Genomic DNA, 21,855 nt, shown 5'->3' on the forward strand with positions numbered 1-21,855 from the left:
AAATTCTATTTATAGTTTCTTTGCTAAGACAGCATAATCCAGCACTGAAATACAGAAAAGCGTGGGGTGATCAGGAATGCACAAATTGCTTCTAAGTAGGTATATCCCTGTTAGTAATATATATAGCTTTCCTTTTCTACAAGAATATTTGATTTAAGGAGGCTGTATCATTGGATAACTGCTTTTAGAATAATTTGCTTAAAGGTATCCTTTTATTGTTTAGCTTATTAATGTTTTAGAAAAATACCAACTAATAACTTGCATATATGGGGGAAATTTTTTTAAAAGGCAAGTAATTTAATGGGAAAATATTCTTATTTTTAACAAGTAAAATATTTTGTGTAAAAGTAATTTTATACTTAAACTGTTTCTATTAGTAATCATATAATATGCATGGCAGAAGCTTTGGATACTATTCATGGCATTCCTGCAATTGTTCTTTTTATTTCCCCACATTAGAACAAGCCTGAATGACACAAGGTCATTTGATAAAAGCTCAAGTGTGGCAAGAAAAAAAAAATCCTGTGTCATGAGCAAATATTGAAGAATTACAAATCTTATCAATATTTTAAAAAATTATGGTGGTTTATAATCTATAGTATTCTAACTTTTAAAAAATCATGTCTGCAGCATTTGATATTCAAAAATCAAAAACATTTCCAATCTCCCACTTATCATTATCACAATATTTTAAAAATTGAACTGAATTATATTGCTTCTGTTTAAGTCCTTAAAAGTTACAACTGCTTTAATCCCTCTTTTCACCCTCACTAAACACCCCAAAAAGTTTTACCTCCCCATTCTTGCAAATCCCACATCAAACTAAAAATTCCACAGTTAGTGTAAACTAGTCAAAATCTTGAAAATATCTGATGGTTTTCTCCATTTTTTAAAATGAACTCTTTAAATGAAAGAGAAATAAAGAATAGACTACAGGGAAACTGTAACTAGTGATGGTAGTCACACCAATTTACCTTTTAAAAAACAGTTGAAAAATGTCACAAAAATTAAATTCAAATGTATCATTTCCTGCAAATTACTAGGCTCTATATAGGTTTCTAAATATTGGAAACAAATTGCTATGAAATGTATAATCATTTAAAATCAAGCTATATGCTTATTCCTAAAGATTAAAATACAGTGACTTAGGCATGGCATAAAAGATACAATATTTACATTTTATATGTTAAGGCAATATAAAGTAATACTATATTGTTGTTATAACAACACACTGAAATTTCAATAGTAAAAAGCCTCCATTTTGGGGAAAATATGCCCAAATACAAGCCCACAATATTGTCTCACTACAGCATATATTCAAAGATATACATGTGTGTATATCTATATAAGCTCGATACATAACATAAATGGTGTATGAGAACTCTTCCTTAGTTGTTTTGTATTCAAGTTTCTCATCTGCTGGAAAATGATCTAAATAAATTTTCTGAGAGCTTAAGTAATAGCTAAATTTTAGGCTGTTTTAGTGAGAGGTTAGGAATTGCTTCCCCAGAAGGCAGAGGATTCAATCAAATCATTCTGTCTATGATACTGATGTTAAAAACTTTACAGTTTGCTCCAAATGTTATATTCCTAGTGGTGCTGGAAATACTTTTAGGCATTTTATCTTTATTTCTACTAGTTTTTAATTGAAAGAAACTATTTAGTTTTACTTTTTGTCATGGAAATATTTGTTCTTTTTGAAAACTCAAAAGACTTCTCTGAATCAGGTATTCTTACTTAAAAGAATTTATAATCAAAACTTTTGCAAAGATAAACATAAAAGGGGGCAGCTGGGTAGCTCAATGGATTGAGAGCCAGGTCTAGAGATAGGAGGTCCTGGGTTCAAATTTGACCTCAGGCAAATCCTAGCTGTGTGACCCTGGCCAAGTCACTTAACCCCATTGCCTAGCCCTTACCACTTTTTTATCTTGGAACTAATATACAGTATTGATTCTAAGGCAGAAGGGTCTTAAACAATTTTTTTTTAAATTACCCCCCCTCCAAACTATTTGTAATTTATACAATTTAAAAACACCAAAAGTATTCATTCTAAAATTTAAATGCCATTTATAACATTCAATATTGCACAATTACAAGTGGTTGGACCTGTATAGAAAAAAGTAGGAGCCTTTTAAAAATTTTTAGTTTTGATGGGCAATTTCATTGAGTGGCCATTTATGAAGTCACTGAAAGTAAGAGATGAAGAGAATTTACAAATGAACTAATCTAATGCCTATCTATCTGTCTGTCAAAAAATAAAATAAAACATCAAACCATGACAGTGACTTGGCAGAATCAACCCAGCAATGACAAAGTCGAGACTAATGCAAGTCTCTGGAATCCTAGGAACAGGGCTCTTTTTGGTTACATCGCATTGCTTTATACAAGGTGATTCAAAGGTCTAATTGCAAGTTTAAGCTTAAATTTTATGCCAACTTGCTGATTTAAGCACTAAGAATGTTGGAACCTTTTGTGTGTGGTGTAGGTGCATATGGTGGGGGAAAAGCCTTTCAAGAGTCCAGCAACAGGTAGTAGATACTCATTTTCTCTGGTATATTATCATTCTTATTAAGCAATTAGGAATCAGAGGATTAAAGGACTTTAGAGGAAAAGGGAAGATGGAAGAATAAATTAGTTTAAACTAAGATGTAATTGATATTGTATTAAAAAAATTAGAGTATTCCTCTCACACAATTGGAGACATTTCATTTCCAGATAAAGGTAGTTAACCATTGGATCCGTTAAAAAATACAAAGTACTCTTAAGGTAAAATAATCTGGATATGACAGCAAGATAAAAAACAAAAGAAATTTTAGAGAAGGTGGGATTCTACATCAATGTTATATATCAAAATATATAGATCTACATCAATGCTATATATCAAAATAATAGTTGAGCTGACAATTTAAAGTCATAATTTGTTTTTATTATCTTTTGAGACACTAAATATAAACTAGATGTAGAATAAGTGGCTACTACATAAAAAATTACATTAAAGAGTAGTAGTTCTGGCTATATATTCACCATACTTTTTTGCCCTATTATAAAATTTTGCTAAAACAATTGAATGTTTTATATTATATGCATCACAGTATATTATGTCACTTATAACTGAATTTCATAATTAAGATGCCAACCGAAATTTGACAACTGCAATACTGAATTACAGTAGAATTTTGCATAACTTTGATCACATACAGATAGAATTATCCAATACATTTCTTTTGGCACACAATTTAAATGTTATAGGATAGCACTCAATAACTGGCTACTGTATGACTTCTAAAAAGTTCCATTAATGCACTTGGTTGGGTCATTCTCTAACATTTCTTAACACTGATAAATCATGACTGTACAACTTCTGAAGTTCTAACCCACACTGCCACATGCTTTCAAAAACTAAACAGTAGGCCAAGCAAAGACTGTAGCAAATAGTTCTATTTATGTAGTTTCTAATTTAAATTTCTCCAAGCAAAAAGATATTCTGATTTACCAATGCTTAAATTATCACATAATAGTAAGTCTTACAAATATGGAAATGCTTATTATTTTGCTATGATTTGTTTAGCTGACTCTGAAAACCATTTTCATAACCTGTATGTATACTGTCCCTTACTGATGCAGGTTAGCTACACTGATCTCTAGTAAAAGTCCGGAAACACTTCCTATAGCATTTTGCTCTTTGAATATTGAAAAAAAAAACTTACACATATTTTCAATGTTCAATTAAATAGCATGCATTTAGATTCTTATTGAGAAGTGTGGCATTTCTGATAAAAGTATTACTTACTAGAAGTTACTGCATGAAACATTTGTATTACCATATTTTGCCTAAATTTTGTTCCCCTGGACACCAATTTGCCAAAACAAATTGAATAACATTTTAATAGAAAGACTATTACAAGAAACAAGTTTAGTTCCTTTGAGTTTGCTCTTCACTAGTTACTTAACATTATTTGATGTATAATGTATAGGTACAGTAGTATGGATCCATACAGTTAATGTAATATATACATTATGCTTTACTTAGATGAGAGATTATAAAGGATAAAAATCCTTAAAGTTCATAATTCCTCTAAGTATCGAATAATACAAGTTCAAATTCTAGCCTACAGCATTTTAACAGGTATATGTTAATACAAATTCCTCAGGAAAATATGCATTATTGCCAGTCACAGATGACAAAGTGAATCACATAAAGGTATTCTAGCATCAGAGGTGATTTTACAGATACAAATATAGTTATAAAAGCCAGCTGAATTGTTTGCATCAAAAATGTTTTTATTTTAATAATTTTATTTCTAAACTTTAATAATTTATTGTGATCACGAATGGTGTAAATACCAATTTTAAAGGCACTTTTTATTATACTCAACAAATACACCTTTTAGGTCACAAATCAAATGATTTATTATAATATATATGCTAGATCAAGAACAAATTTATAAGTGAGCATGCTTGCTCATTTTACTTTGTGGAGTGCTAGTCAGAAATTAGAGAAACTCAGTTTTAATGCAAAAAAAGTTTGTCCTCAATTCTAGATAGGAGTTATTTTCTGCAATCACAAAGTGGTGATTCAATTAAACAAACAGTTCTTAAGATACATTGCTTACTTTCTGTTGTTGATGTTGTTATAATTATTTGATAGAGATGAAGGAGAGATCTTTGGTAAAGTTGAAAAATTGGATGCACCTGGGGACCTTTAAAAATATGAAAATGTTAAATTAGATAAAGATGCTGAATTCTGAAATTAATTATGAAATAAAGAAAAAAACAGATGCCAATGTATGTAGTAAATGAATGTTGAAAAAATAATTATGAGCAAAAAGCATTAAATATCAATTGGTTTCCAAATTCAAAATGCATTCCTCACATAAAAATTAACTCATAGCAAAAAAGCAACCAGTTTAGTGTTTAGCCAAATTCAATAAGCAACTTTATTCTTTTGATTATTTTATTAAATAAAATGTATTCCTTTTCTAAAAAGTAAACATTTACAATTTAACATATTGTTAATGTTCCATGAGTTAAATATTTAGGGTAATATTCTCATCACTAAATTCAGAATTGCATTGTGCATTAAAAGAAGTCAATTGTTCACAAAGCCAATTTGTAACTCAGTTTAAACAACCAACTCTTAATTATCCACAGGATGTAGAAAAAGCATGAATAAATTACAAAGATAATCCATAAAAAAGCTTTTTTGGGCCAAGAATTTCAAATTTGATTAATATTAAAATTGTCATATAATAAAAGCTAATTAATTCAGATCATCTAGACCCACCCAGAGTTTTAAACTTTTTGTGCCATGGATCTTGTTGATGGTCTGGTGAAGCTGAAGTGTGGATACTTTTTTGGAAGGTTTTTAAAATGCATTTTAAGGATACAGAGAATTACAAAGGAAACCAATTATATTGATATTAACTGTTTTAGAAAACAAGTTCATTAATCCCAGGCAAAGAACTCCTGCAACACTCATTTTACAGATGAGGAAAGAGGCCCAGAGAGAAATAGGTGAAGCTGTGCAAAGGTCATCCAACTATTAAGTAGCGGAGGCAGGATTCAAATCTGGGTAGGCAGTATGATTTCAAATACAGGGCTCCGTCTACCGTACTGCACACACTGTTCTATTTCTGGTTCCTAAGTTTTTAGCTACAGCAATTTAATTGCAGTTCATTTCTTCTATAATCTGATTTACACTATTAATTTACTTGGCAAGTTCCTGTTTCCATAGACAGTCTGAAAGCTAACTTCAGGACAATATTGACATTGTCACAAATTCCAAATTTGGGAGGATCAAACAAATTGTTTTATAGGATAAATTTTATTTTTTATTTTTATATATTAATTATTATCTTGAATTTTGATTTAGTCATAACTTTCCAGAAGACAAGCATGAAGTGAGGCATATCAATACTACAAAGAATTTCAGCAGCAAACTCATTGATTCAAACTTTAAAAAGTACAAAAGTACCTTTGGTGGCTAAATCCATAAAAATCCTTTTTTTGCTGACCACTAAGCCACTTACCATACCCATTAACATCTCTAGTAAGAATGACACTTAAAAGACTCTCAGTTATTTTTGTAGGTTATCTATCCACAGATAGCTATTGAAGTTCTTTTCTAAAATACCTTTTCTGGGTTCAAATTTGGCATTAAACACTTCCTAGTTGTGTGACTCTTGGCAAGTCACTTACACAGTATTGATTCCAAGATGGAAGGTAGGGTTTAAAAAAACAACAAACAAAAAAGGCCCCACCTTTTTCCAGCAGTTATTCAGCCATTTCTAACAAAGATTATTTAAAAATTGTAATTCTAACAAATATCTGTATTGTACAGATGATGTAACAAACTAATCTGTGCCTAGTACCAGTTTGCTGACCTGAATTTGGAATTAAATGATTTCCTTCTAGAGGTGAATACAGCCAAATGTAGATCCAGCAAAACAATTTTAGGTTATTTAAAGGGGGTGGGTAATATGATAAATCTGTTTGTGTTTTCAACACACATCTATCTTTTCTTTATACAGCTCATGCCCCCTTTCTAGGTTACCTGCTCATTAATAATCTCCTTTATGAAGTGGACAGAGTGATGAAATGCCAGTGTTGATGTGGGAAACTGGCAGGGAGAAGAAACACTGTCATATTGCACTAAGGAAAAGGAGTGGTTTCTCTAGATGGATTTTAATAGCTACTATTGTCTCGCACTATCTTTTCCACTTTACCAGTAAGATTTTATCTAAAACTTTCATTTATCCATTTAGACATATCCTAGTCATTATTCAAGAATCAGTTTATGAAATTCTTTAATTATGATAAACACAAAGACTTGCACATAATAGGTCCCAGATAAATGCCAGCTGAATTAATTTTGGACAAAAAAAATCAGAATTTACATTAGACAAATCTAATAGTGAAAAATGAAAGATTTACTGTCATTTCCATTAAACTCCATTATTATGAATTAATAAATTTTTTTGTACTAAAAAAGTAGCAAAGATCATTCTAAATTTAGTGTATCATTTATTTTATTCTTTGTTCTGGTAAAGATGTTATGTTGTCTTAAAACTAAATTTTAGTGTCATTTGCTTTTATATAGATGGAGAGCAATGAATGGTCATACTTAAAAAGAAGTTAATTTAATATATGAAATTTTACTAATTATTCTTAATACTTGATTCTGTATTCTCCATTGGGGGGAGGGGAGGGAAATTTGGGCATGCAATTTTATCAGTGTAGGGAATTCCAGAAGTGGAAATATTCCTTATCGGTGCAGATGGACAACTTCTATGGTCACACATCTATAGTGCATGGCAAATGCAGGATTTTAAATTGTGTCCTTTCTGCCTTTACACACATTACTGTTTTTAATGCAAAAAGTATTTTGCCTATTAAACATCGAACTGCACAATAAATAATATATGTATATGTATTGAATACATACAATATGCTATTTATATTTTGATTTTACACATATATAAGCATAAATGGGCTACTGGATAATTTTTACTTCCTTAAACTGTTTATACAATATATATGGGTTCGTGAGTGTGCACACATCTGCACAGACATAGACTCTAAAATTTTCCATTTTCCAGATAAAAAATTTGATTTGTAAATAAGTAAACCTAAATGTTTCCCTGGTTTATAATCATTTTTTTCTTTTCATTTGACAGAAATTTGAGAAGTATGGCTGGAGAAAATTAGAGAATTTATTTCATTTATCTACACAATTTAAGGTTTTGAAAGAATATTTAACTACATAGCTAAAACAATAAATGTATTTCCCTTGCAGCTCTTTTTGATTTTCTGGATATTGCCTCTGCCTCAGCTGCTGTCTCATTCTGGAGCTTCCCTTCAGCACCTCAGGCCTCCTCGCCCTACAACATCTCTTTGTCGAGTTGGCCCCCTCGTTGTCTACTATCAAGTTCCCCTCATAGCCTCCACTTAGGGGAGGGAACCCAGCTGGCCAACCTTCATTTAACTTTACAGACTTTGACCTCATCATGCCCCTAAAAGGGTTCCTACCCCAACTCTTCAACTCCCTTTTATGGGTTGTCACCCCTATTTGACTGTAAGCTCTTTGAGGGCAGGGGACATGTCTTTTTTTTGTACCAGAGGAAGTGCTTAAGAAATGTTTACTGAATTGAACTTTTCCTGTTATTTGTATCCCTTCTCTAGCACTGAGTAGAACACTGGGGACATATTAAGTATTTAATAAATGCTTTGAGCCTTGTCACCCAAGCTCAGGCTTTCCCGAAAACACAAAAGCTCCAAAAGAAGCAAACAATACTTTTCTCCTTACACATTAATATGCTAGTTTGATTAACAAGCAGGTGAGATAAAGGACTCTCAAAATTATTTAAATAACCAACCCCCCAAACCAAAACTAACAACACCCCCCACCCCCAAACAGAATAAGTTCTTTCATCTTCATTATCTCTTTAACCTGGAACAACCTGGCATTTGGAACATCCACATATACCATTTTACTGCAAAGGGAATCTGAATGATCATGGCCACAGGGCTTTTTCCTCCTTTCATGACATTTCTCTGACCAAAAGCCTCTTATGATTTCCTATTTCTTAAAACACTTCACCTGCTCTGCTGCTTAATCCCATGGCTCCTCACTCTCTGAGACACCAGCTGCATGTTCTCTCCCCAAGCCATGCTGCTCCTTTCCATTTATGACATGACTTGGTCAAAGTGACCTGCCTACCACTTTTTGCTCTCCTGCCAAGGTGCTTTTATTGACCCCTGGAATGTGGCCCCTCACAAAACCTCCACTCCATCTGTAGCTCAAACACCACTTCCTCTACAAGCATTTCCATCCTTCTGATACAACAAACTCAAGACTCCAGATAGCATTTTGAATCAGTAAGGGGAACAGTAGAGTGAGGTAAGAGGAACCAGGATTATCAGAGGGTTTCTGAGAGACTGTGGCATGGGGGAAAGGAGAAGCACCAAGAACTGGAAAATCAGGAAGGGACTTCTGAAGAAGATGGCAGGAGAGTTGAGTCTTATAGGCAGGGAAGGGACTACCATGAGACTGAGAACAGGATGAAGAGCATTCCAGAAAAGGGGAATGGCCCATGAAAAGGGGGAATTAGAAGGTTGTGTATGGGACTGTAAATGGGCTAGTTTGGCTGAAATGCAGTGGATTAAAGTGTAAAAAGGATAGGCTGAAATTTGGATTTTATCCTGGAAGCACTAAAGCCTCATTAGCAGATGAGTAACATGGTCAGACACATAGTGCGTGGCTAAAAGAATCTAGGCCAGTGATGGGAAACGTATGGCATGGGTGCTAAAGATGGCATGCAGAGCCCTCTTTGTGGACATATGTCCTACCCCCCCTCCCCCAGTTTGCTACTAGATAGGCAGAAGGACTTGGGCAGAGCTGTGTCCCTCCCCCTCTACACCCTCCCCGACATTGTTCCACAACACTTGCCCCTCAGCAGCCCAATGGGAGCACTTTCTCCCTCTGCTGTGTGGGATAAAGAGGGGGAACAGCACACAGTCAGGGATGGGGTGGGGCCCAGTGGCACTCTGTCTCTAAAAGGTTTGCCATCACTGATCTAGGCTGTCTCTGGTTTGAGCAGGCAAAGAGAAATAATTTTGTAATCTCTTTCCCAAAGAAAATGCTTATCTGGCATTAAAAAAAACACAAAACTGTATGGTTATCGTCTCATGTGTTTGTCTCTTCAGTGAAATGGTAAGATCCATCTCGCAGAGCAATGAGGCAGTACAGTGTGTGCTCAGTAATCTAAGCCCTAGCATGGAAAGCACTAGAGTAAGATTCTAATGTATAAGACCAATGATAAATTTCCCTTTTCTAGAAGACAATTATAGTCTTAAAAATTTATGACAATATCCATTTCAATAATCGTATTAGGACAGCTGACTAAAACATTTAGAAGTATACCCATGTATTAATGTATTCAAATCAAGTATTTTCTAATTTAAAACTAGTAATCTATTCTTGGAAGTTAGTAAAGAACACTTCAATTAACTATTTATGAATAGTTGCCAAAAAAACTCAACTAGGGTCATGAAGAGTCAGATATGACTGAATGACATCTAGGAATAGATCACAGCAATAGGCTCCCATTAAAATTTTCTCAAATACTACACTAAAGTAATTTGTGATTTAAAAATTACAAGTATGTTGACATGCATTGAATGAATTTTCAAATTTATACATATATATGCAATGTATTTTGGAGACTATTATTTCTATTCTTTAATGTTATGTTCTTTGATTCTATCTCTTTTTATTTACTAGGAAAAAACAAAGACCACCAGAAATCTCTGGTGGGATGTAATCTTCACAGCTGATAAAGGAAAGCTTTTAAGTGCTCACCTGTATTTAATATTTAATAATATAGTGTCTTGTAGTACCTATCTTTTTATGTGTTCATCTTTTTCATGGATATGTTTTTTTCTTTTAAAAGACAATTTTGAACTTAAGAGTTTAAATGATAAAATCTATGGATTTCTTGAAACAACAAAATCTAAAATAAACAATTATATTTACCCTGACTCTTACCTTATGATCTACCCCACGGAGGCAATATTAGTATTTATTTTGGCCATGCAGAGGTGAGTTTACATTTTCCCTTCTCTTTTTTTTGTGGGTTTCATTTGAGGGAACTACAGCAGAGCTATCAGGAATCTCAGAGGCCATCTAGTTTAACTCATACTTGACCAAGAATCCTTTTAACAATACTCTTATAAGTGGTCATTCAGCCTTCTCTCTAAGCCCTTTAATGAGAGGCAATCCATTATTACCTGAGGCATTCTATTCCACTTTTGGTTGATTTAGAATAGTTAAGGAGTCAAAATTTAAAAAAAGTTTAACTCTACCTTTCTGCAGATTCTATATACTGCTATTTACAGTGGCTCTTTCCTATTCTAAAATTTCCTAGTTCCTCTTGACAAATTTACATACAACCTGTTTATCACATTCCCTGGGCATTTTGTTCTGGACACCTTTCAGTTTATCAACAACCTTTTAAAAATACTGTGCCCAGAATGGAACTAACGTGGTCAGGGCAGAGAAAATCATAACTATCATCTCACAGATTACTTGGTTACTATTCCTCACTTAAAGCAGCCTAAACTCAAAATAGCTTTTTTGGGGTCGCTATATTAACTTATCAGAGCATTTAATAGGTGATCAGTAGAACTTGGATCCAATATTCAATAAAACCACCCAATCCGTATCTTACAAACTCTTATAAAGCTATGTCTCCCTCCCTCATCTTGTAATTAGATTGCTTTTTTGGACCCCAAGTCCAAGGTTGTACACAATTATTCCTACTTAGTATCACTTTTTTAAAATGCTTTTTCTGTCTCTCTACATTTGGTACAATGTTCTAATCTATTGAGATTTTTGGATTTTGCCAATCTATTACCCGCATCTCTTGGCTGTGTGTTAAGTGTGAATCTGATACCATTTCACCTTTCAAGAAAGTCACTATTAAAATATTAAATAGCACAAAATCAAGAGCCTCATGGTCTTCTATTGGAAACCTGTGAAAAATCTGCCATTACTTCATTAATGACTATTCTTTGGATAAGGTCATTCAACCAATTCTCAATTCACCTATTTATTCTGGTAAGGCTGTATTTCTCCATCTCGTCTAGAAGGATAGCATGAGAGGCTTTGGGAAACATTTTACCAAAATTGAGGTAAATTTAATTTACAACAGGAGTTCTGAAAGTGGGATTCTGTTATACTATACAAATTAGTTGGCAACATTTTTGGAGAATCAAGACACTTGCACATGTGCAGGATACCTTTAACAAGAGTGTTATTTTTGTTGCATTCTTAGTAAATTCTAAGTTTGATGGGTTTTGATGTTAGTGGGCACGTGTGCTTTTAAAAAAAGGAATGCTATAATTAACATGTTACAAATACTAGACCAGGAAAATTTATATTAAACAAAATTATAAGTTTTCTTTGAAAGGAAATAACAGAACATGATGCCAAAAATTCTTTAGCAAACCTAGAGAGCTGCAGTACATTAGTATTTGTGGTACAACTTTTAAGAACTACTGCTCAACAATATTCTCTTCATTTCCTCTGTTAAAAAGGAAATGAAGTTATTCTGTCATGACCCATTCTTTGTGATCACTGCTTGCTTTACTCGATTTTCACTCTTTCTTTGGGGACGATTCAAGAATTTTGCCAGGTAACAAAGTTAAGAACACTGGCATAGTTGGCATATTTTACTCCTTTCCCCCATTTGAAAGTGGGACATTTCAATCTCATGCTGCTTTATTTTATTCCACTTACTAAATAGTAAGCAAAGTTAACCACCTAGAAGAGAAACAAGTTGCTAGCCTTAAGGTAAAAAAGACTTCAAAGAAGCTTTTTTATTCCACCCAGGTGAGAATCAAAATCAACCAACCAACCAACAAGAACTCATAAACAAATATTTACAGAAACAAAAATTTAACTGGTACTCTGATAAGTACTGGGGACATATGTTTACAAAGCAAATCCAATTAATTTCAGGGTATAGGCAACACAATTCAGGGGGTCAAGAAAGGTTTTATATAGGAGGTGGCATTACTGGAGCTAGCTCTGAAGAAAGCTAGAAAAGTGGAAGGAGGGAAAAAAATTCTAGGCTATGGGCTTGCTGCCAAGGCCCTAGGGGGTAAGAAGGAATATCCTCTGTGAGCATAGCAAGCACACCAGTTTGGCCAGACTAATACAATAAAGGGAATCAGGCCTACCCAATAAGGCTGGAACCAAGCTATCAGGGGCTCAAAATGTCACACAGGTGAATTTAGATTTGATCCTAGAACCAATAAAGAGTTAAAGGAGATCACTGAGCAGGTAGTGACATGGTCTCAACTGTGCTTTAGGAAACTCACTCTGGATGGATGGGAGGGAAGAGAAACTTGAGAAGAGGGGATTAATTAGAAGGCTCATGAAATAGTTCTGATGAAAAGGGTTGAGACTGGTGGCTATGAGTACAGAGAAGAACGCAAGAGATGGAGACAGAAATGACAACCCTTGAATTTTCTAGTTTAGTATAAAAGTTATTTATTTAATATATTGTGTTGACTTTATTCCTTTACAACATCTAGTCCTTCCGAGATCATAGAAAAACAGAAAAAAAGGAATCATAATGAATCACAGAATCTAAGAACTCTTAATTAGTTCAAATTTTACTTGATCAAGAATCTCTTTTGCATCTCCCTACTCCCAGGCTGATGATCTGCATTAATAACTCTAATAAACTACCTCTAAAAGCAAAATATTTAACTTCTGAGTGGCTCTAATTGTTAGAAACTCAGTCATCACATTAATCTAATCACTTCAACAACTTCTAATGATGGTTGCTAGTGACCTTTGGGGCCAAGTTGAACCAGTATAAGTGAAATGAAATGAAAGGCATTCTGTTACTTGAAAATTGCTCTCATGTCCCCTCTATTCTTTGCTCCATTCTAAAAATCTTAAGTTTCTCCCATTAATTTTCAAAGATGTATTTTCTAGTTCCTTATATATCTTGATTTCTCTTTTGACATGTTCCAACTTTGAGACCTTTATCTTAAAATGCAGCATCCAGGAATAAGTATAATATTATAAAGATGGCCTGATGAGTGCTGTGTAAAAAAAATTTGCCTCCTACATTATGGACACCGTGTCTCTCACTGAAGCACAAGGCAGCATTAGCTTTTTTGGCTACCATATCATACTTATATATATATATATATATATATATATATAAATAAACTTATATTGGATACAGGGTGCACCAAACATCTTGGGTGTTTTTCCACAGAATTTTCATCTACATGTTGTAGATGATGTACATGTATATTGTATTTGTGAAGTTGATTTTTGGAACCAAGTATGGTATGTAGTAAAGGGCATATCATCACAATCTTCCATTCCATACCCGTCTAATTATTTTCATTCTGTTGTTCCTACTCCAAAGAGTATCTTTATTGGAAAACAAGCAAGAGTCATTTTGGCTTTTCATCATGGTACATTATCATTATCCCAATCCACTTGAGCATCAAGTCTAGCCAAGAAAAAGCCGTTACTACAATGTTAAAATATCTTTTGTTGTTTTTGTCCATACATCACAAGCATTATCAGATTCTGAGCTTTAGCACCCCTGAAACAATTTTTATAGAATTGTGTTAATCTTTTATAGAAACTTGATGCAAGATAAATAGGATATTGCCTAGGCTGATCTTTAAATCTTTTCATCCTAAAGTTCTTTTTGGATAATACAGTGAGTAGGCAATGGCTGGAAGTTTCCTTTCCTTCAGTATGACATTAATGAGGCCATGAAATCTAGGAACTTAGAAGAGGCCATTTAGTCCAAAAGGCCATTTAGTCCAATCCTGTCACTTTACAAATAAGAATTAAGCCCAGAGAGGATAAGCAACTTGCCCGAGTTTAAACAGGTAGTAAATTACAAAAGTGAGATCTCAGTTCACATTCCTGTGACTTTTAAGTTCTGCTCTTTTTGATGCAGTACTCACTCTCAGCAATCTGGAGGGCATGAGTCCCCCACCCACCACAAGTCTTCTTGTTTCAGGAAGCCAATTCTTGACTGAATCTACTCACATGTCTTCTCTCTATTCATAAGGCCAAAATCAAACTTAGGTCCTTACTGCAAGAGGCTCCTAACCAGCTGTTCCATTTCCATTTTCTTTCTTCTCCAGTCCATTTTTTCTTTTAGTTACTTAAGTGATTTTCCTACCTAAAGCACAGGTCTGGTCATGTTATTATCCTGTCTGATAAAATGTCAGAGGCTCCTGACTACTTCTAAAACAAAGTACACCTTTTTGTTTGGGCATTTAAATTTTTTTGAAGCCTGACTCTTTTCTCATTATATATTAACCCCTTTCATATAATCTTATGGCCCAGTCAAGCTGGTTATCATGGATGATACTCTCCTCTCCAAGCTGTTGCATTCCTCTCTCATCACTTGTGCCTCCTAGAACACCTCATTTCCTCAACGTCTTAGGACCATTTGTATATTAATAAAGATGTAGACAGTCAAAGGCTTTGAAGTAAATTTTTGAGGTAGGAATTGAACTCAGATCTTGGATTCTATGTAAAAAATGCCCCTTTCATCTCCCAAATCTGCTGCTTTTTTTTTAAGTACCATAATTACTTGCAATCTTCTATTATTCTCAACTGTCACTTTTAAAAATGAGTTTAAGCTTTAAGCCAGTATAGCCCTTGCCTGATATGTTATATTTCTCTGCTTGGAAAAAAAATCTCTTGTGTTTGCTGGTGGAAGAATTTTCTAGGCTTTCAATTTTCTGATGGTAATAATGCATACTGTTTAGAAATTCCTAGAGATATCTATCTGATTGTTAGTATCTATTCTTTTATGTATTTCTCAGTTTTAATGATCAAGAACTCATTCAAACAGGTCAAATTGGAGCTTCTTCAACAGTACAAATAAATCTAATCTTCATATTCTTGTTATTGGTCATTGATTTTGATTTTTCCTCCAAGAAGAGAACAATATTATTATACATACAGACAGCTGATCTAAGAATGGCTTTTTATGTAGTTATTTCCTGTCTGATGAACTAACTTAATTTAGTTTTTTGAGAGGTTATTTAATGCTTGCCACATTCAGTGCCTCTTTACTCCCTTTTTGAAAAGAAAATACCCATTATACAGATGTTTACAGAAGGGGCTTTTAGCCCTTCACATTTATTTTTCTTAACATATTTTTAGTTGTTCCTCCACTGTTCCTACCTAACTGTTTTGAAGTCACTAAATAATTTGTTTTGCTGTCTATTTTTATCAGAGCCTTTGTAGATTTTTCCTTCCTTTTCTTTCTTTGTAACAGTTGCTGGGCCATAAGATACAATTATCTTCATGGTGGTCTTTTTCAAATGTGTGCCATATCAGAAAAATCAACTTTGAAGTTCCTTTAATTGACTCTTAAGGAAGAATCTGAGCGTCATCAGCTCATCTGCATGCTATTTCCCATTTACTTTCTGGCTTTGCTGCAAAAATGTCAAGATTGTTATGTTTCAGTTCATTTAGTAATATGCCTATCTATTAGTAATTGGATAAGGATCTCACACTTAAGTCCCAACAGCTAAATGCCTCTTTAAAAACTCCATTATGTATAGTACTTCCTTATCCCTTTTCTTGTGTTCCCCTCTCCCCCCCATTATCAATACTGCAGTAGCAGTAGGGGAAGGCTATATAGACTAAGGACTATTTTGTTTCCCTTTTCAGAGGTTACCACAGACAAAATTTATCTCCAGGTATGACGTAGCATTGATATATCACTATTGGTGATATGCCTTTTCATAATTAGTCTGTTCCTTGGGAAAGAGATAACTTCTTGGTGGGTTCATACTTACAGAGTATTTTGAGGATGGTAGAACTTGCTAAATTTTGCCCTCCACTGGCAAAACCTACAACAACCTAGTGTCACCTCCATATCACAGTGAAGCATCACGTGGCCAAACAGTATTGCATTATCTATCTAGTATAATCTTAGGATTACAATGATTAAGAAAAAGATAAATCACATACTACATATTTAATTTATGAAGGTAGGTAACTGTGCCACATAGTTAGAAGGATAAGCCACAGAGCTAAGTCACAGAGTACTGAAATCCCTTAAAAAACAAAATTGTGGAGGGCCCAAAATGCAAAAGAGAGATTTTGCATTTATGTTCATGTTGAACATAAATGAGCTATAAAATATTACCTATAATAACTTGTTTAAAAAAGGATAAAAATGTGAGGAGAAGGCCCAGAAGCAGGGCAAGGGTGGAGTCAAGATGGTGGCTTCGTAGCAGCAAAAGCCGAAACTGCTCTGACTAATTTTCAATACCAATCTTTAAAAAGTGCCCCAAAAAGACAGGAACCCAAACCCAACAAGACAGACTCACAGGCCTCTCCTGCTGAACACAATTTAAAGGTAGGTAGAGAAAATTGATTTTCATGGGATAAGGGGGGGCCTAGAAACAAAACTGCAGACAGAGAAGTCCTAGCTGTGCCTCCTCCACCCCCCCCCCCACTGTGCTGGGGTCTGCAATTATGTATAGCCTGACTTTGGGATCCTGGGACTGGGGTGGCACCTACAGAAGAGCACTTCAGACCCACCCCTTGAGGTCCTGGATCCTGACAGCAGCTGGCAGGGAAGATCAGAGGTCTAGCGGTCTACATTGAAGATTTAGCCCCTGGGCAGATTAACTCAACCAGCCTAATCCAGTAAACCAGCAGAGGAGAGTTTACAGTCCACAGGTTGGAAAAAAAAAAGCTGAGAAAATGCATAAACAACAGAAAAAGAAGGTAACTATCTATCAAAAGCTTCTATGGGAAAAAGAGCAGAGAACAGAATCAATAGAGGATTGATTATGGGATACAAAGAACTACAAACAAAACAAAACAAAACACCAACCCCTGGAAACTGGGTTCACTCAAACTCTGGAAGAACTCAAAAATAAATTAAAAAATCAAATAAGACAGATTGAAGAAAAATGGAAAAAAGAAAACAACAACTTAAAAAGCAAAACTGGTCAATTGGAAAAAGAGGCACAAAAATTCAATGAAGAAAAGAGTGATATGAAAAGAAGAATAGACCAAATGAAAAGGAGGATTCAAAAAGTCATTAAAGATATTCAGTCTTAAGAAACTTCATGAGACATCAAGAAACAACAAAACAAAAATCAAAAGAATGAAAAAAAACAGAAGAAATTATCTCATTGAAAAAGCAACTAACCTGGAGAATAGATCCAGGAGAGCAATTTAAGAATTATTGGACTACCTTAAAGTCATGACCAAAAAAAAAAAGTCTAGACATCATATTACAAGAAATTATCCAGAAGCAGGGCAACAGCTCCCCACAGCCAGCTTTTCAGTTGAAGGGGTGCTGGCAGGAGCAGCATTTCTAGTCTCATCAGTAGCCTAAATAAGCAGGATGACGAGCTAAGTTATACTTGGGAAGGTGGGGAGGGGAGATGGTTTTCCTTTTTATCCAGAAAATGCCTAATCTGGAGTGAATGAAATATGTGTATGGCTATGCATACAATTGTAACATGTTCTGTAGTATATATGACCTATCACTCAACAAGTATTTACTAAGTGCTTACTATAATGCTAAGCACTGGGGGAAGTGTTTGGGAAAGTTGGGGAACTAAGTAACCCTACTGCTATTGAGAACTCCAGTATCAGGAAATTCTCTCTAATGAGATCCTAAGTGAACTGCCCAGGATCACACAGTCAGACATGAGTTACTGGGAATGAAAATGAAATTGTTCTTGCCCTCAAGGAGCTTAAATATTAAATGTAACTTATTATTCAATATAGACAACCTAAGGAACAGCACTGAGGTTGATCAGTAAAGGCTTTTCTTAGATCAGGTAAAACTTTTCCTTAGAGAGTTTTGAAGGAAACAAATCATTCTAAAGGGCAGAGGTGAAGAGGGAGTAGATGGGGCTGCCAGTACATTCTAGCTATGGAAGCAAAGGCAGAGAAGAGGGATATGCAAGTGCCCCCAAAAGAGGAACAGGATGGCAAATTTATGGATAAGAAGTAATTTTAAATTAGATTGAAAATGTAAATTGGGGAGAACACATGTGAAGGTCTTGACAAGTAAACTAGCATTATTTGATCCTAAAGGCAATGAGAAACCATAGGAGGAGTTTTTTGAGTATATGAGCAATATGATCAGACATGACCCCTTTCTGCAAAATCATTTTGGTATCCGAGTGAAGGATGGTCTGGAGTGGAGAGACTTGAGGCAGGGAGGCCAATCAGAAGGTATTTGTAATCAGTTAAGCAACAAGCATTTATTAATGACTAAATCTGTGTCGGGCACTCTGCCATGAGCTCTTTTTGTAGTAGCACACAATTGGAAACTAAGGCATTGACCTATTGGGATGCTTTGTGAATGTAATGGAAAACAATTGCTACAAAAAGAAGGGAATTTATACAAAAGCATCAACATTGTACAAGCAATTGTGAAAGATTGAAGAGATGATTAACACAATAATCCAACATCTCACTTTCTGAGAGGTGATGGACTAATATGCAGAGAAGAGACAGATTTTTGAATATGACTAATATGGGGATTCTTTTGCTTAGTTAGGCTTATTTGTAACAAGGATTTTCTCTCTTTTTCAGTGGGGGATATAGAATTTGGAAGAAAAAAATAAAATTGAATGTGGAAGTTTTCTAGCGAACCCCAAATAACTAATAGGAATGTTATAAATGGAATCTTTGTTCATGTATGCTTTGAATTAGATAAACTCTGATTATTGCAGTGGATTTCTGGTTGCTATCAAGTCTCTCACTGCAGGCAATCCTCTAGTCAGATTTCAAACTGATCTTCTAAAACAGCAGTTCTCAACCTCTCAATTTGTAGCAATGAGAATACATAATGCATATCAGGTATTTACATTCCGAATCATAACTGTAGCAAAATTACAGTTTTGAAGTAGCCACCAAAATAAGTTTTTGGTTTGGGGTCACTGCAACATGAGGAACTGTAGTGCGGGTTTATGGCATTAGAAAGGTTGAGAACCACTGCTCTAAAATATAGGTTTGACCACTTAAAAAAACCCCCTTCCTCACCCATTCAGTAATCTATAAGTGACTCCCTATCACTTCCAGGATCAAATGTAAAATTCTTTTTGGCTTTTAAGACCTCCATAATCTAGTCTTCTCCTACCTTTCAGATTTTTTTACCTTACTCCCTTCTACTTTTTCCTGAAAATTTGGTCTCTTTACTATTATTTGCATGAGATATACTCCATTGCCTGATTATGTCTTTTCAATGGCTATCTTCCATGTAAGGAAGTAGGAAGGTGCTATATATGAATTCCATCATTAACAATATCATCACCACTACCATATCTCTTGGTTTTACTGGCTTCCTTCAAGTCCCAGCTAAAACCCCCTCTTCTTCAGGAAGCCTTTCTTGACCTCCTTTAATATTAGTGTCTTCCCCCTCAGAGCATTTCTAGGTTTTCTATATATATCTTTTTTTGCAACTCCATTCTGTATGCTACTTTAAAGTAGGAACCTTTTTTTAGGGGGGTGGGGGTGGGCTTCTTTGTATCCCCAGGATTTAGCACAGTATTTGGGAAATTAATAAATGCTTGCTCACTTGACTGAGGTTTCTTTTAAATATAGGTTTTTATGATTCCATAAATAAACATCCCCTTTACAAGCAGTTGAAAAGAATTTTCTTAACCCTAGGAAAACTGAAATAGAGAATGCTAAAGGCAAGTCAGGGCAAAATCTGTTCTTTATAAATAAATCTATTAGGTTAAGTATGAAGAGATAACAAGTTCAGAGCTTTTTCCTCAAATCAGAGAAACAAATCTGATATGTTTTATAGGAAAACTATTAGTCATAATTAGTAAAAATAACACAGTATTTCAAATGGTATATAACATAGTCTTTTAGATAAGTTGAATTTCAACTATATAGTAGTTGGAACCTCAAAAAAAATCCTAACTTTAAAAATTCTGTCCTAAAAATTATTTAAGTATAATCCAAGATAACCTGAATGTGACCTACCTATGCAAAGGGGTCTAAATTACAAGAGCCCATGTCCAAGTAAAGTTTTAATTATTTCATCATGTAAAGTACTGATAATTAATAATTATATTTATAAAATGCTCCCAAATCCCAAGCAAAGCATTCATGGCCAAGATGCTGCACAATTCTTGTACTATGCAACATTCTGTTCACATTTAGTGTTTCAATCAGCTGAAATTTTGCTTATCAAGAAAAACATAGGTAGTATAGGAACTGAGTAAAATTTTTGACACTAAAGGATTTAGTGAAAACTACTGGCTAAGTATTCCTATTTGGATATATTTTGTGAGGTTTTCTCACAAGTACTATGAGTATCCTCAGATTCATCCTCATTGATGATTCTCAAATTTTGCATTTTGAATCTTGTTTATCTGTTATATTGCATTAAGTTAGAGCTATCCATACATTTTATGCATCTCAAAGTTTAATAGCCTAGAAATAACAACAATAATGTTCTTGCTATGTACTGGACATTCTGCTAAGCACTAAAAATATTTTCTCATTTGATTCTCATAACAAACCCTGGGATACAGGCACTTTTATTACCTAAACATATTATTTATTACCTAGGTATATATTTATTAAATATGAAGAAACAGAGGCACAGAGAGGTTAAGTGACTTGCCCAGGGTCACATAGCTGGCAAGTATCTGAGATTGGATTTTAACTCAGTTCTTCCTGACTGTCCACTACTCTGATGGCATTATTCAAATAAATCTCTAAGTACATATTCAAGATATCTAAATTTTGGCCAAAATAGCCTTAGAACATCTTTTTATGACTTCTGGAACACTGATGATTCTTTGCTTTTGGTTTCAGTCAAAACTATTTGGTATTTTCTTGCAAATAAAGTATTTTTGTGTCAAAAGATTTGTAGTGTGGCTCTTTAGAGATAACCTCATTCCCTAAGGTTTCTTGGCAAGCTCTCTTCAATGTGAAATGATTTAATCTAAAACACCTCAGTTGCTATCCAGGGAGGAAAATTAAAGGAGTAATTTAGTTATATAACTTTTGATTTGAGGAGAGAAAGGTCAAACCTCTGATTTTGTAGGTGAAAGTAATTCCAGGTGAGGAAGCCCATTCAAAGCAGATCAATCTGGTTCTTTGGGCAATAAGAAGTGATGTGATTTCCCCCCAATGCTTTATACTGTATCAGAGGAAGGCCCTAAACTTAGTTCTCCCTGATTTCAAGGTTGGTTTTTTATTCATTTTGTCATACTGCCCTTTCAGATAATTTTCAGTAAGAAAAAAACATTTTGGTGCCACAAACTGCCAATTTTCTTTCCCATTTTTGT

General features: G+C 34.3%; 1 protein-coding gene and 1 long non-coding RNA gene across 13 annotated transcripts in view; one reads left to right on the forward strand and one right to left on the reverse strand.

The window, feature by feature from the left end:
• USP15 (ubiquitin specific peptidase 15) overlaps positions 1–21,855 on the reverse strand; it is a 166,889-nt gene that overhangs the window by 59,063 nt on the left and 85,971 nt on the right. For 9 of the 12 annotated variants that reach the window (XM_001363206.4, XM_007502824.3, XM_056797683.1 and 6 more), the window contains one exon: positions 4,614–4,700. The exons of 2 other annotated variants lie outside the window; for them this stretch is intronic. In XM_001363206.4, the coding sequence (XP_001363243.1) occupies positions 4,614–4,700 (87 nt within the window). Of the gene's footprint in view, positions 1–4,613; positions 4,701–15,670; positions 16,000–21,855 lie in introns of those variants that run through there. One more of the 12 variants, XM_007502828.3, reaches the window with a different exon arrangement.
• LOC103105261 (uncharacterized) lies at positions 15–11,502 on the forward strand. The gene is made up of 3 exons (XR_001624645.2): positions 15–95; positions 6,531–6,727; positions 7,677–11,502. It is a non-coding gene; the product is annotated as an uncharacterized LOC103105261 (long non-coding RNA).

This window comes from Monodelphis domestica, chromosome 5 (genome assembly GCF_027887165.1).
Source record: "Monodelphis domestica isolate mMonDom1 chromosome 5, mMonDom1.pri, whole genome shotgun sequence".
NCBI classification, from domain to species: Eukaryota; Metazoa; Chordata; class Mammalia; order Didelphimorphia; family Didelphidae; genus Monodelphis; species Monodelphis domestica.